Source organism: Capricornis sumatraensis, chromosome 5, assembly GCF_032405125.1.
Source record: "Capricornis sumatraensis isolate serow.1 chromosome 5, serow.2, whole genome shotgun sequence".
NCBI classification, from domain to species: domain Eukaryota; kingdom Metazoa; phylum Chordata; class Mammalia; order Artiodactyla; family Bovidae; genus Capricornis; species Capricornis sumatraensis.
This window is the reverse complement of record NC_091073.1, coordinates 123,854,314-123,869,156: the sequence shown is the minus strand read 5'-3', so window position 1 is coordinate 123,869,156 and position 14,843 is coordinate 123,854,314. Positions and strand designations below refer to the sequence as shown.

Sequence of the window (14,843 nt, the reverse complement as noted above, 5' to 3'; positions counted from 1 at the left end):
CCCCAATCCCTCCCAGCATCAGAGTCTTTTCCAATGAGTCAGACCAACCTAGACAGCATATTAAAAAACAGAAACATTACTTTGCCTACCAAGGTCCGTCTAAGTCAAAGCTGTCTATGGTTTTTCCAGTCGTCATGTATGGATGTGAGAGTTGGACCATAAAGAAAGCTGAGATACCATAAAGTGCTGAAAAACTGATGCTTTTGTGGTGTTGGAGAAGACTCTTGAGAGTCCCTTGGAGAGCAAGGAGATCCAACCAGTCCATCTTAAAGGAAATCAGTCCTGAATATTCATTGGAAGGGCTGATGCTGAAGATGAAACTCCAGTCCTTTGGCCACTTAATGTGAAGAACTGACTCATTGGAAAAGACCCTGATGCTGGGAAAGATTGAAGGCAGGAGGAGACGGGGACGACAGAGGATGAGATGGTTGGATGGTTGGACTCGATGGCCATGAGTTTGAGCAAGCTCCGGGAGTTGGTGATGGACAGGGAGGCCTGGTGTGCCGCAGTCCATGGGGCTGCAAAGAGTTGGACCCGACTGAGCGACTGGACTGAACTGAACTGATTATAACTGGCAGTAGAAAAGAAGTACAAATTGCCATCTGGGTGCTGTCGTTCTAAGAGCATATAGTGGCTAAAAGCAAAAGTCTCTGAGCTTATTCTTTTGCTTTTTCCCATTGCTATCTACTAAAAATCTCTGCTTTCTCTTTAATGAAGTCTTTGGAACTTAGCATATTTTTGTAAAGGAAAAGTGGTGCCTTTCTCAGGGGACTTTAGCGATAAGATTGCTATGCCTAATGTTAGAATGTAAAAACTAAAATCCAGATCGAAATTTTGTTAATTTGCTATTTTTGTCATTCACATAGCATTTTCTAAACCCCTGATAGTGTTACTGGTTTTAAATTTAGCCGTGAGTCGTTCCAAGTATTAGGAGCCTATTGAAAGTCTGCCTTGCGTCGCGGCTGGTTTCGGTCTGCCGTACGCCCTCTTTCCTTGCTCACTCAGGCGTGTCTGGCTCTTTGGGACCCTGTGGACCGCAGCACGCCAGGCCTCCCTGTCCTTCACCACCTCCCAGAGCTTGCTCACACTCATTTGAGTCATAGATGCCATCCAACCATCTCATCGTCTTGTACCCCTTTCTCTTCCTGCCTTCAGTCTCTCCCAGCATCAGGATCTTTCCCAGTGAGTCAGTTCTTCACATCAGGTGGCCAAAGTATTGGAGCTTCAGCTTTGGCATCAGTCCTTCCAATGAATATTCACGAATGGTTTCCTTTAGGATGGACTGGTTGGATCTCTTTGCAGTCCAAGGGACTCGCAAGAGTCTTCTCCAGCACCACAGTTCGAAAGTATCAATTCTTCGGTGCTCAGCCTTCTTTATAGTCCAACTCTCACATCCGTATATGACTACTGGGAAAACCGTGGCTTTGACTAGATGGACTTTTTTTGGCAAAGTAATGTCTCTGCTTTTTAATATACTGTCAAGGTTTATCATAGCCTTTCTTCCAAGGAGCAAGCATCTTTTAATTTCATGGCTGACAAAGCGTGGTCCACTGAAGAAGGGAATGGTGATGTTCTTGCCTGGAGAACCCCGTGAACAGTAGTGAAAAGGCACCCTCTTTAGTTCCGGTTATTTGCTCCCTACACCTTCTCCCATTCCATTTGAGCAGCACAGAAATCCCAGCACTTGGAATGAATCATCCTTTGCACTTCGAGGTGGTGATGGGTGTGGGCTCCCACCCTGCACAAACGCGGAGGAGTCATAGAACCCTCAGGCATGGCGGTGCTGCCGTCCCCTGCCCGCCGAGCCTGGAAGGCGCATGTAGGCCTGCTGCTTGAGACCAAGCTGGAACAGCCCCCGGTCGAGGGCGGTGGGTCCCCTCAGACGCCACACCGCAGCCTTGGGGGTTCTCCCTGCCCGTCGTTCGCATTTCCACCGCAGGGCTGGAATTCTGAGACGTGCTGTTAAAGACAGTGCTGTTCCCTTAATAGTCGAGTGATTCGTTCTTTCACGGTGACTTTTGTCTTAGGCTCTGGACCAGACGCTGTCGGTGAGCGATGCCGCGTCTATGGCAGGGCTGCTGGAGATCGTGGTGATTCTCTGGAGGAGCATTCACAGGAGCCTGGAGAGTAACAAGGAGGCCCGGATGTACACTGTGGACAAGTTTGCCTCGGTGCTGCCGCAGTACATGCGAGTGTTCACGGTAGGACGGCCGCCCTGAGGAGCGGAGCAGCCCCCGGGCGCGTGGCTGAGCCAGCTGCTGCCGGGACCCGCGGCGCTCGCCCTGTGTGGTGGGGCCGGGCGGCCTCCAGCCTCCGTCCCAGCGCGTGTCCAGGCGGCTCTGGTCTTCCATTGCTAATGGCCTGCGACCCGGTTTTAGAATCTAGTTTGACGTGCTGGGAATTGAGAGAGAGGAGTCTGTGAACATCCAGGATGCACGGCACCCTGGTGTGGGGGCCTCTGACGGCACCTGGTGAGCACCTGTTTCTGAAGCCTCGGAGTCGTGTCTGTGTTCCTGGGGCAGACGGACCGTGTGTATCTTCTGCTTAAGTGAAGGAAACCCAAAGGCCATATTTCAGAACTAATGGAAAGAAAACTACTGTGTAAAAGTGCAGGTTTATTTCCAATTACAAAGAAAGCGTGGCTTAAACATAGAATGGTCATAGGTCTTAGGGATCGCTCTTCTCTTGGGAAAATTTACTTCTGGTTCTTATACAGCTGCTTGTGTGACCTGAGACCTTTTAGCTTTTGGAGCTGTATTTCTGTGACTGTTAGGTCTCCGAGCTCCATTCAGCCCTTGAAACGCCCATGTGACCTGTCTGTGAAGGTGAAGGACGAAGGCTGCCCCATCACTAGGACGTTTAAAGGCTCAGACAGCCCCACTAGGCTGAGAAGCAGGTAGAACACGGAGGAGGCCGGGTCCTGGATGAGCTGGCAGAAGAGCAGTGTGCCGGGGAGTGTCGGAAAAGGCGGGCGGTCCGTTAAGTGCTTCAGTCCCGAGCGATTCTGGCCAGAGAGCTCTCTGCCCTCAGTCCGTCCGAGAACCTTGTGGTCTTCCTGTCAGTGGGTAACTGCCTGTGAGCCACGCTTAGGGCAGAATTGGGAGTAGCGGCCAGCTGCCTGTTGTGGCGTTAAGAAGACATTCTGTGCATGGCAGTTGGGGGCGAGGCGGGCTCGCTCCGCCTGGACGCAGGCTGCTACAGATGGAGCTGGGAGTTTGCTCCTGCTTACTCTTCAGGAGAGTTGCTGCTCCTCTCCCTTTTAGGGCCCAGCTTCTCTGGCTGTGTTGCCGTCTGAGGGTATTTCTTACTAGTGGTCTGGGTGGCGTCTGGCCTGTCGGCCCTGTTACGGCAACAGGGATGGCTGTGGTGAGGTGGCTGCCGTGTGCAAAGTGGCTCCGGGGGCCTGCGTGCTTTCCTCACGGGTCCCTGCCAGCCCTGCCCAGAGAGCAGCCTTCTCCCTGCTGGTCCCTGCTGGCTGGGCTGTGGGCTCCACTGGGACTTGGGCTTGGCCAGGTAGCTCCGTTGCACTGCCCTGCCTTCTGAAGGTGTTCTGATTAAGAACTTTTCTGATGAGCTTCGTTTTCTTGAGTTTTGTACTGAGGGCACACCAGGTACATAGGATTGTAGTTTTTTTCTTTCATCAGTATTCTTTTTAGAATGCAAGTCAGTGCCTTCACAGCTAGGACTTTGGTCTGTTCTGGGCACTGCTGTGTCCCCAGGGTCTCCTGGTACACAGTGGGTGTTTAATAAGAATGACACATCACGGAAAGTAGGGAAGCATCCTGGGAAAGCCTGAGAAGACCCAGCACACCTGGAGCCTCGCAGAGCCCGGGTCCTGTTGTGTGCTGTCCCCACCCAGCGGCCCTGCAGCGGGTTCCTCGGGCGGAGGGCCCGCAGGCCGCACTGCTCACATTCCCCTCTGTGTCTTTCCCTGCCCCCAGGACGACTGCTGCAGGACCCCTCTGTGCGTGCTGGCGTCCCTGATGCCCGCCCCGGCCGTGCCCACCTTCAGGTGCCTGCTACCCGCCCTCTGGTCTCCCCAGCAACGCCCGCGTGGCCTGCAGGCGGGAGGGCAGGGCAGCGGCTTCCAGGGCCCGGGGCACTGAGTGCCGGGACTCATCTAAGTGCAGGTGGGGACACGCGGTCTAAGCTGAGTTGCCGCGGAGCTGCAGCCGCACGTGGCCCTGAGTGCCTGGGACGCGGCCCTGGGATGAGCTGTGCGTGCAGGGTGCACTCTGACTCGGGTCTGGTGTGGAAAGAGGGCTGTGGCGTGCCACACCGCGGTTTTCTACTCTGACTGCGTCTACTGTTGCGGGTGGGCTGGGCTGATGTATCACTGAGGTCAGTCTTCCTTTTCAGATATGGTCATTAGAACCTTTAGAATGACACACTGGCCTGTTTTTGTGGCTCAAGTTATATTTTATTGGGCAGTGTTGCTTTAGAGTGTTGATTATTAACTCAGTAAAAATTACTTATTTTTATTCATATATATTTAAAAATGAATGTTTTGATGCTAAGCAAGTTATTTCCCCAAAATGAAGAATCTCTACAGTCTGACAGACGCAGCACAGAAACAAAAGACTGGGGTTTTATGTGCCTGGCGGGCGCTTGGCACCTCACGCCCAAGGCACGTGGGCTTGGGTCCCTGACGCTGCTTGCAGAGTCACCATTTTGTCCTGGAACTTGCCCTGCCAGTGACTGTGGAAAACGGTGGATTTTTCCTGCAGTGGAGGATGTCCTCATGCTCCCGTGATAGGAAGGGTTTGTGTTCGGCAGCTTTTAGCGTCTCCGTTTTCCCCACCTTTTAGGAAAGTGAATAGTTGTTATCGAGATACAGACGCGATTGTATATGTGTGGCCCTTGCAGCTGCGGTGTGATTTCCACACTGAGGAACCAAGAGGAGGGAGCCGCCGACAGGACCTACTGCATCCTGCTCGACTGCCTCTGCTCCTGGGGCCACGTGGGGCACATCCTGGAGCTTGTCTGCGACTGGCTGCCTGAGGAGCCGCCTCAGAGCAAGGTAGGGGTCTTCCTGCTGCGCTCCGCTGAGGGCGGCGTGCCGGGGCTCACAGCTCTCCTCCCGCCGGTCTCTCCCTGCCCCTCAGGGTAACTCGGCCTCCAAGCGGAAAGTGCGGGTCCAGGACCCGTGTCCGGTCAAGCCTGGGCTGGCGCTGGTCTACGTGGAGTATTTGCTGACCCACCCCAAGAACCGCGAGTGCCTCCTCTCTGCGCCCCAGAAGAAGCTGAACTGTCTTTTGAAAGCACTTGAAACATCCAAGGTAGGTCTGTAGGACAGACACAGGCTGCATCGAAGGTGACTGATGAAGTCAGATCCGAGTTTTCTGTGTCATAGTGTTGCTTTTCACCTGGGGGCGGGAGGGGGCCAGGCGCACATTTCTGGGCCCTGCTCCTTCTACCAGGCCCCTTCAGAGCCCGGTGTCCTGTCCTGTCTGCCTCTGCGGGTGGGCCTGCCTGCCGGAACCGGCCATGGGCAGGAGGCCCCACCTCCCAGGCGCTTCGCTCTCCGCCTCGTGTGGCCGTGGGGGCTCCAGCCCCCGAGTCTGGGGCAGGCCGCCCCGGGCTGTCGCCGTGCCGCCCTGTGGATTCACTCCCTTTCTCTGCGGCTGTCTCTGCAGGCCCGCCCCGGCTGCTGCTGCCCGGTTCTGTCACGCCAGAGGCCCCCATGCACTAGCAGCGGGCGGGACGGGCGGGGGTGTGGGAGGCATGAGTTGGCAGAGCTTGGTCCTGGGCCCCGGGGGCAGCGCCTGGAAGAGCGGTGATCTTGCCGCTTTGTGGGAGGCCTGGCAGAGGGAGGAGGCACGGGATTCTCAGGACGGCCCGCGGCGCTGTACCTGCCCGGCACTCCGGGCCGCGGTGTCTTCGCCTTCCATGCGGGTTGCTTGGCCAGAGCACGGCCTGAGGAGTCCTGTTCCGCAGGGGAGTCTGGAGTCCATTCTGCAGACGCCAGGTGGCAGCCCTCCGCGCCTGAGTGAGGGCGCCGCCCTGCGGGCCTTCAGCCTGTACTGTCGGCTGAGTATCCATCTTCAACACAAGGTGTGTCTGTGGCTCGGGGCAGGGCGCGGGCTGAGCAGGCCCGGGGCTCTGCACTGACCTCTCTGCTCTTGTTTTTGGGCAGTTCTGCTCAGAAGGCAAAGTGTACCTGTCCACTTTGGAAGACACCGGGTCTTGGTTAGAAAGCAAAGTTTTATCCTTCATTCGCGATCAAGACGAAGAATACCTGAAGCTTCACAGGGTGGTTTATCAGCAGATTATCCAGGTTAGGAGTCTTGGGACATGGAAACCTTGCTCCCCTGTGATGGGCTTCCGGGTCTCATTTCCAATCTGAACTGTGACTTCAGTCAGTAATGCTGCTTTCTTGAGTACCTACGCTAGCCTCTGAGTGTCCAGAGTTTATCTTTTGTGAAGCACAAACTGTGTAATTTTAATGCAATTTTGCACAGTACAGGTAACAGGTGCTGTTTTTGGAATTACAGAAAATGTGATTCTAGATTTCCTATAGAAAGAAAAATGAGAATTGATGTGTCTTTATGGAAACCACTGTGTGAATACCTTCTCTGTGATTCACCGGGCAGCCCCTTAGGTATTGGGAGCTGTGCCAGCTGCGTGCGGCCCCTCTCGCCTCTGTGAGGAGGTCACAGCAGCATGTCTGTCTCTCTTCCAGACCTACTTGACTGTGTGTAAGGATGTCATCATGGTTGGCCTTGGCGACCGCAAGTTCCAGATGCGTCTTCTACAGTGGAGCCTTGGAACCATGCAGACAGGTGCCTGGTGTGTTAAAGGGCTAGCCAAGAGCAGCTCCCAATAAGAGGCAGGGCCTCCCTTTGCTCCACTCTCACTTCTGAGTGACAGACGTGTAGCAGACTGGTCTACGTCAGAAAAGAGCTAGCAGGCCGAGGCAGCCAGGGAGTCCGTGGTGCTTTCGGTGCTGGCCGTGACAGGTGCACCATTTCTGGCGGGGTCTTAGGCTTCTCCCTTGGGGGCCGTGTGGCTGTGGACGGCTGCGCTGTGTGCCACCCCTGTCTGCGGCTCACGTCGGGTGTCATGGGCAGAGCTCACAGAAGAGAGCTCGCCGTCTGCCTGTGAGTCAGGAGTTGTTTAATGGCCCCCCACCCTGGGACCCCTGGGAAGTCGCTGTCACCCTGAGGATGGGGTGACACTGTGCCCCTGGTGACTGACACCGTGGTGTGCACACCTGCCTTGGAGGAGGTGCCAGGTGGTACGTGCTGAGAGAGTGCCTGGGAAGTTGGCTGCCCTCAGGCCATCCAGGCTGAGGGTTATCTGGAGCCCCCCGGGATCGGGCGGGTTCTTGCAGCCCCTCGCACAGTGGTGGGAGGAGTGTGGGGCCCAGGCCGTCCCCTCGGCCTCGGGCCAGGCTCTGGCTGAGAGCCCGCTGCCGTGAGCCCCGCCCTGCGGCCTCCCAGCTGCTGCCACGTGGGCTCACTGGACAGCTGGAGCTGCGCGTGCTCCTCTGAGAGCCGCAGAGGCTGGGAAGGAGGGGTTAAGTGGCCCTAACTGAGACACTTGCTAGAGGAGACAGAATGGTATGGTCATGGAGCAAGCCCAGCAGTGAGTTTGCGCTGGTCTCCTGGGGTCTTGTGTGGTCTTGAGCGCCGGCGTGCAGGCCTCAGGCCCCACAGCTGCTCCCTCCCCGTGCTGCTGCCCCTAGGGTGGTGGCTGGCCTGCCCCCGAGCTGCTGGCAGTTGCTTTGCTCTGCTGTCTTGATTATACATTTCCTTATCTGCAACTAAAGGGCTTCAAAATACCCACAGAGGCTGAATATTAAATAGGAGAAATCTTTTTGTTCCAAGATCTAACCTTTCTGCTTTGTTTAATTCATTATGAGTCTCACTTCCATCTTAAGTTTAGGGCCTGCCCTGGTGGTCCAGTGGCTGACTCCATGCTGCCGATGTGGGGGCCCAGGTTCAATCCCTGGGCAGGGAGCTAGATACCACATGCCGCAGCAAAGACCAGCACAGCCAAATAAACAAACAAATACTTTAAATAAATCTAAGGCTAATAATTGAAACATTAAACATGATTTGCATTTGGGTAGCTCAGTTTATCATCTAGCAACTCTTTTCCCCTAAGGATTGAATCTGGGCTTCCCAGGTGGCACTAGTGGTAAGTGTGGAGGAGTGTGGGAGTGCAGGAGTCGTAAGAGATACAGATCCGATCCCTGGGTGGGGAAGATCCCCTGGAGGAGGGCATGGCGACCCACTCCAGTATTCTTGCCTAAAGAATCCCATGGACAAAGAAGCCTGCAGGCTGCAGTCCAGGGGGTCACAAAGAGTCAGACACAGCTGACGTGACTTAGCAGCACACAAGGATTGAATCTATTTTTAACACTTCTAAAATTCTAATTAGCTCCATGGAAATTTTTATATCTCCAATGTAGGCGGATTTATTACATAGAGTTGTCTTTTCCCCTCAAGTATAAGGCCCTAAGCTTCTAACCTTACCTTGGACCAAGCTGAAATGATCTTTGTATTTAGATATTTTAATAATCAGCATTTCCTGGGAGAGAATCTGCTATGAGCTCATTCTTTTAGAGTTTTGTTGCAAACAGAAATAGGTCTTTGTCGTGAGGCTTTTGGGCCTTTCCTCTCAGACTCGTCGTCAGTGTCTCCATCATGTGGGGAGGCACCTGGGGCTGCAGGAGCTGCGCTGTCCGCGCAAGCCGAGTCTGTCCACACTGTTTGTGAGGACAGTGGCTTTGTGTCTAATCAAAGGAGCCAGTTGTGTGGATGTCAGATTTTATATTAATCTGATCAACTTGGTACTGGCTCACCAGTAACACTCCTCTAAGTTACCATAATATATGTGTTAAGTGAAAAATGTAATAATTTCAACTAAATTGTGTGATTAAACAACAGATTTTCCCAACTTTGTTTCCAGTGAAGGGATTCTTTTATGTTTCATTGCTTCTCGGCATTCTGAAAGAGATAACTGGAAGTTCCTTGATGTGGAAAGCAGACTCAGAGGAAGAGGTCGCCGTGGTGTTTGACATGGTCCAGAAAGTATTTCAGCAGATGCTGGAGTGCATGGCACGGAGCTTCAAGAAGCAGCCAGAAGAGGGTTTGCAGGTGTGGGCTCCTCCCCCGGCAGGGTCAGAACTAGAAGGGGAGCACCCAGCTGGCGGCCCAGGGTGTGGAGCCAGGCCTGCAGGCCCTGGAGCCCGTGGGTGCTGTTGGCGTTGCGGGGAGGTGCCATGCAGCAGGAGACGGCTGCCCAGTGCCCCTTTCCACTGGTGCTGCCCCCTCTCCCTGGGGCAGCATGCTCCAGGGAGGAGGCCGGGAGGCCAGGAGCCCACCTCTGAGCGCCGCTCTGGGGACTGTGTTGGCAGTTTGGGTCAGCGGGCCATTGGCCCAAGAGCTCTTTTGCTCAGCAGGACAGAAGCAGAGAACTAATTGCAGTAGCTTGTGAGTACTCAGCTGCTAGGAGTGAAGATTTAAAAAATGCTTCAGTGGGAGGATGTTTATGAGTTATTGAAACTTTCCATTTTATTCTACCTTTAGCTTGTAGAGGTAATTGAAGGTCATTGGCCATATTTTCTGTAGCCTAGGTCATATTTGAGTTAATTTGAAAAAGTCCTGTTTTTGAGGAGTTCGTTCAGGTGTCTGTGATCTGTTCATGTAATTTGTGCCAGAATTTTTTTTTTCTCACTATTGGCTGTGCAGCTTTGTTCAGAACACATGGCCTCATAGTGGGTGTCTTCCCTTAATGTCAGTGATATTTCTTCCTCTTTCGTTTTGAGAACTTTATTAATGTTGCTGATGCTCCTGTTCTCAGAGTTTTTCTCTGCTCTGGGGTAGAGTGTGTTCAAGCTACTGCGCAGGGCCTTCGGGCTGTGTCGTCTCCGGCACCAGAGAGGAGGGCGTGGGCAGCAGGGGCGTCCGGCGGGACGGGCCTCGGCCCCGCGGAGACGGGGAGGCCGCGTCCCTGATGGAGGCTGTTCGGGACTCACGGTGGTGATGTGTTTCCCGTAGCTCCTCTACTCTGTTCAGACTCCTCTGCACGAATTCATCAGCGCCGTGCAGTCCTGGCACGTGGGCACGCCTGTCCACCGGGGCGTGTTCTCCACCCTGATCGCTGCGTCTGTGGTTGAGATAAGCCACTGGCTCCGGAAGGTGCGTTGTCCCGAAGCTGCTGTGTCTCGTTTTGGCTACTGAAGAGGCTGTTTTCTGCTGGCAGCATGTTCTTGCCTTTCTCTAGCTATTTTTCAGAGCTCAGGTACCGCGGGAGGTCCGCTTCTTCCATAGCTGCACCTCACGGTTCCGTGGCTGGTTTGTGTTCACAGCCGTGCTTGGTGGTGAGCAGGGTGTGAGAGTGCCCTGGTGCTGTTTCTGGAGCAGCTCGCATCTCTGACTGCCGTGCGATACATAAACCTTACTTTTTCTTTTAAGCACGGGAAGTTTGAATCTGTAATATCAGTTTAGACAGATAGTTTGCTCCTAGTCCATAAAGGACTGGCCAGTTCCTGGCAGGAGCCTGTTTCATATGATTAGCCTGCTTGGTTCAAGGCCGACATAACCAGGATGATGATTCAGCTCACAATAAAGCGCACGCTGTCAGGGCCTGGAGCCCTGATGCTAGTGTGTGAGGGCGTGCAGCAGTGCCTGAAGACCGTAAACAGTGGGGTTTCTCTCAGTATGGAAGGGAGAGATTGACAGGAAATACCATGGAAATATACAAATGCAAACATATAATTTCTACAAATGTTGTATTATGAAATCACAAATGTAAAAGAAGTTGACAAAATTGTAGGACATTAACAGAATTTCAGGCCCTCCTGAAAGCTTGAAGGGAGATCATTCTGGTTTAGGATCGTGATTCCTAGCCTATACACAGCCTAATAACTGGAAGTTACTCAGGCCCGCAAGGCACACAGCTGACAACTGTGAGTCCATCAGTGGCTTGTGGGCCACTGTGGCCCATTTATTTACATTTTTTTCCTGTGGCTGCTTTGTGCTATAACAGCAGAATTGAGTAGTTGTGGCTGAGACCATTTTGCCCACAAAGTTTAAAATGTTTACTACTTATCATTTACTATTTTACTGCTTTATAGAAAAAGTTTGAGTTGAGAAAACCTGATCTAGGCTAATAAGAATAACAGTTAAATTTGCTTAGTGTAGAAACACATTGTTGACAAAAGTAGATAATCAAAGAGTGTTTGACAGAGGGCTTGTCGAGTGACATGTGTCTTTTTTCTTCTGTCCAATTGATTGATACCACTGTGAATCATGATTATGATAGCCATTCCAAAAGTTAACAAAAATACTTACTTTGAGTTTCTGGAAAGCCTTTTTCAAGTTTGTAGGAAAGTTCAGAGAAATATAAAACGAGTGCTTAGCCCAGTCTCAGTCTCAATTCATGTTACTAACTTGAATTTTTTTTAGGTTTCTGATACGGAAGAGCTTACCCCGCCAGAGGGTCTTTCAGCCCTTCCGCCATTTTCAAGGTGTTTAATAGGAATAATAATAAAGTCTCCGAATATAGTCAGGTAATCCTTTTCTCTTTACTGTCTTGTTACTCCTCTGGCTGTAAGCTCTCAGTAACATTGGCTCTCTTCCTTTTACTCTCAAGATATTAGCATTATACTTCTACAAAGAGAAATTTTAACTTTCTGAAAGGAGCATTCATCCACATAGTCTCTGGTTATGCTTATTGTAACTCCAGTTCATTCAGAGGGAAACATGTGCAGCGTTACTGTGCACCGCACTGCTTCTGACAGTGGGTGCTTGGTTAGGCTCCGTGTGGTTCTCACTGGGTACGTGCTCATCTCTCCACGCGGGCATCACCTGGCCTGACTCCAGGGTGTCTTGTGCACAGGCAGCACTGATGGGCCACACGAGGGAGAGCCCTGCAGATGGCTAATGCCTGCGGACCTTCCACAGTGGATATGTTTGCTGCAGACTCCAAAGCATCATTTCAACAGCTGTGAATTATCTTTCAATAGCATGTTATGTCTTTCTTGTGATATTATAAGTATGCAGAGGGCTTCATTCACTTACCAGAACATCCCTGTTCTCTTACTAGCAGCAGCATCTGATTTTAGTGTCTCACCTGTATGATTGGTCATGTTTACAGTGAAGAGTGTGGAAAGATTTTAATCATCCCATGTTACTGAAACGTGGTATTTCCCATTCTCTGAAATCTGGAATTCATGGTGGTTGATGAATCTGACAGAATGTGGTCCGCTGGAGAAGGGAATGGCAAGCCACTTCAGTATTCTTGCCTTGAGAACCCCATGAACAGTATGAAAAGGCAAAATGATAGGATACTGAAAGGGAAGCTCCCCAGGTTGGTAGGTGCCCAATATGCTACTGGAGATCAGTGGAGAAATAACTCCAGAAAGAATGAAGGGATGGAGCCAAAGCAAAAACAATACCCAGCTGCGGATGTGACTGGTGATAGAAGCAAGATCCGATGCTGTAAAGAGCAATATTGCATAGGAACCTGGAATGTCAGGTCCATGAATCAAGGCAAATTGGAAGTGGTCAAACAGGAGATGGCAAGGGTGAATGTCGACATTCTAGGAATCAGCGAACTAAAATGGACTGGAATGGGTGAATTTAACCCAGATGACCGTTATATCTACGACTGTGGTCAGGAATCCCTCAGAAGAAATGGAGTAGCCATCATGGTCAACAAAAGAGTCCGAAATGCAGTACTTGGATGCAATCTCAAAAACGACAGAATGATCTCTGTTCATTTCCAAGGCAAACCATTCAATATCACAGTAATCCAAGTCTATGCCCCAACCAGTAATGCTGAAGAAGCTGAAGTTGAATGGTTCTATGAAGACCTACAAGACCTTTTAGAACTAACACGCAAAAAAGATGCCCTTTTCATGATAGGGGACTGGAATGCAAAAGTAGGAAGTCAAGAAACACCTGAAGTAACAGGCAAATTTGGCCTTGGAATATGGAATGAAGCAGGGCAAAGGCTAATAAAGTTTTGCCAAGAGAACACACTGGTCATAGCAAACACCCTCCTCCAACAACACAAGAGAAGACTCCATACATGGACATCACCAGATGGTCAACACCGAAATCAAATTGATTATATTCTTTGCAGCCAAAGATGGAGAAGCTCTATACAGTAAGGGAGCTGAGTGTGGCTCAGATCATGAACTCTTTATTGCCAAATTCAGACTTAAATTGAAGAAAGTAGGGAAAACCACTAGGCCATTCAGGTATGACCTAAATCACATCCCTTATGATTATACAGTGGAAGTAAGAAATAGATTTAGGGGACTAGATCTGATAGATAGAGTGCCTGATGAACTGTGGACCGAGGTTCATGACATTGTATAGGAGACAGGGATCAAGACCATCCCCATGGAAAAGAAATGCAAAAAAAGAAAAATGGCTGTCAAGGAGGCCTTACAAATAGCTGTGAAAAGAAGAGAAGCGAAAAGCAAAGGAAAAAAGGAAAGATATAAGCATCTGAATGCAGAGTTCCAAAGAATAGCAAGAAGAGATAAGAAAGCGTTCCTCAGTGATCAGTGCAGGGAAATAGAGGAAAAGAACAGAATGGGAAAGACTAGAGATCTCTTCAAGAAAATTAGAGATACCAAGGGAACATTTCATGCAAAGATGGGCTCGATAAAGGACAGAAATGGTCTGGACCTAACAGAAGGAGAAGATATTAAGAAGAGGTGACAAGAATACACAGAAGAACTGTACAAAAGAGCTTTACAACCAAGGTAATCACAATGGTGTGATCACTCATCTAGAGCCAGACATCCTGGAACGTGAAGTCAAGTGGGCCTTAGAAAGCATCACTACGAACAAAGCTAGTGGAGGTGATGGAATTCCAGTTGAGCTAATTCAAATCCTGAAAGATGATGCTGTGAAAGTGCTGCACTCAGTATGCAAGCAAATTCGGAAAACTCAGCAGTGGCCACAGGACTGGAAAAGGTCAGTTTTCATTCCAATCCCAAAGAAAGGCAATGCCAAAGAATGCCCAAACTACCACACAATTGCACTCATCTCACACGCTAGTAAAGTAATGCTCAAAATTCTCCAAGCCAGGCTTCAGCAATACGTGAACTGTGAACTTCTTGATGTTCAAGCTGGTTTTAGAAAAGGCAGAGGAACCAGAGATCAAATTGCCAACATCCGCTGGATCGTGGAAAAAGCAAGAGAGTTCCAGAAAAACATCTATTTCTGCTTTATTGACTATGCCAAAGCCTTTGACTGTGTGGATCACAAGAAACTGTGGAAAATTCTGAAAGAGATGGGAATACCAGACCACCTAACCTGCCTCTTGAGAAACCTATATGCAGGTCAGGAAGCAGCAGATAGAACTGGACATGGAACAACAGACTGGTTCCAAATAGGAAAAGGAGTACGTCAAGGCTGTATATTGTCACCCTGCTTATTTAACTTATATGCAGAGCACATCATGAGAAATGTTGGGCTGGAAGAAACACAAGCTGGAATTAAGATTGCTGGGAGAAGTATCAATAACCTCAGATATGCAGATGACACCACCCTTATTGCAGAAAGTGAAGAGGAACTAAAAAGCCTCTTGATGAAAGTGAAAGAGGAGAGTGAAAAAGTTGGCTTAAAGCTCAACATTCAGGAAACTAAGATCACGGCATCTGGTCCCATCACTGCATGCGAAATAAATGGGGAAACAGTGGAAACAGTGTCAGACTTTATTTTGGGGGGCTCAAAAATAACTGCAGATGGTGACTGCAGCCATGAAATTAAAAGATGCTTACTCCTTGTAAGGAAAGTTATGACCTGGATAGTATATTCAAAAGCAGACATTACTTTGCCAACAGAGGTCCGTCTAGTCAAGGCTATGGTTTT

The 14,843-nt window shown here is 50.5% G+C and overlaps 1 protein-coding gene across 1 annotated transcript in view; it reads left to right on the top strand.

The window, feature by feature from the left end:
- Window positions 1-14,843, top strand: part of NCAPG2 (non-SMC condensin II complex subunit G2) — a 63,678-nt gene that overhangs the window by 37,652 nt on the left and 11,183 nt on the right. The window contains exons 15-24 of the mRNA XM_068972740.1: window positions 2,028-2,201; window positions 3,942-4,012; window positions 4,867-5,020; window positions 5,106-5,279; window positions 5,938-6,054; window positions 6,137-6,277; window positions 6,683-6,782; window positions 8,917-9,104; window positions 10,008-10,148; window positions 11,418-11,521. Coding sequence (XP_068828841.1) covers window positions 2,028-2,201; window positions 3,942-4,012; window positions 4,867-5,020; window positions 5,106-5,279; window positions 5,938-6,054; window positions 6,137-6,277; window positions 6,683-6,782; window positions 8,917-9,104; window positions 10,008-10,148; window positions 11,418-11,521 — 1,364 coding nt within the window. The remainder of the gene's footprint in view (window positions 1-2,027; window positions 2,202-3,941; window positions 4,013-4,866; window positions 5,021-5,105; window positions 5,280-5,937; window positions 6,055-6,136; window positions 6,278-6,682; window positions 6,783-8,916; window positions 9,105-10,007; window positions 10,149-11,417; window positions 11,522-14,843) is intronic.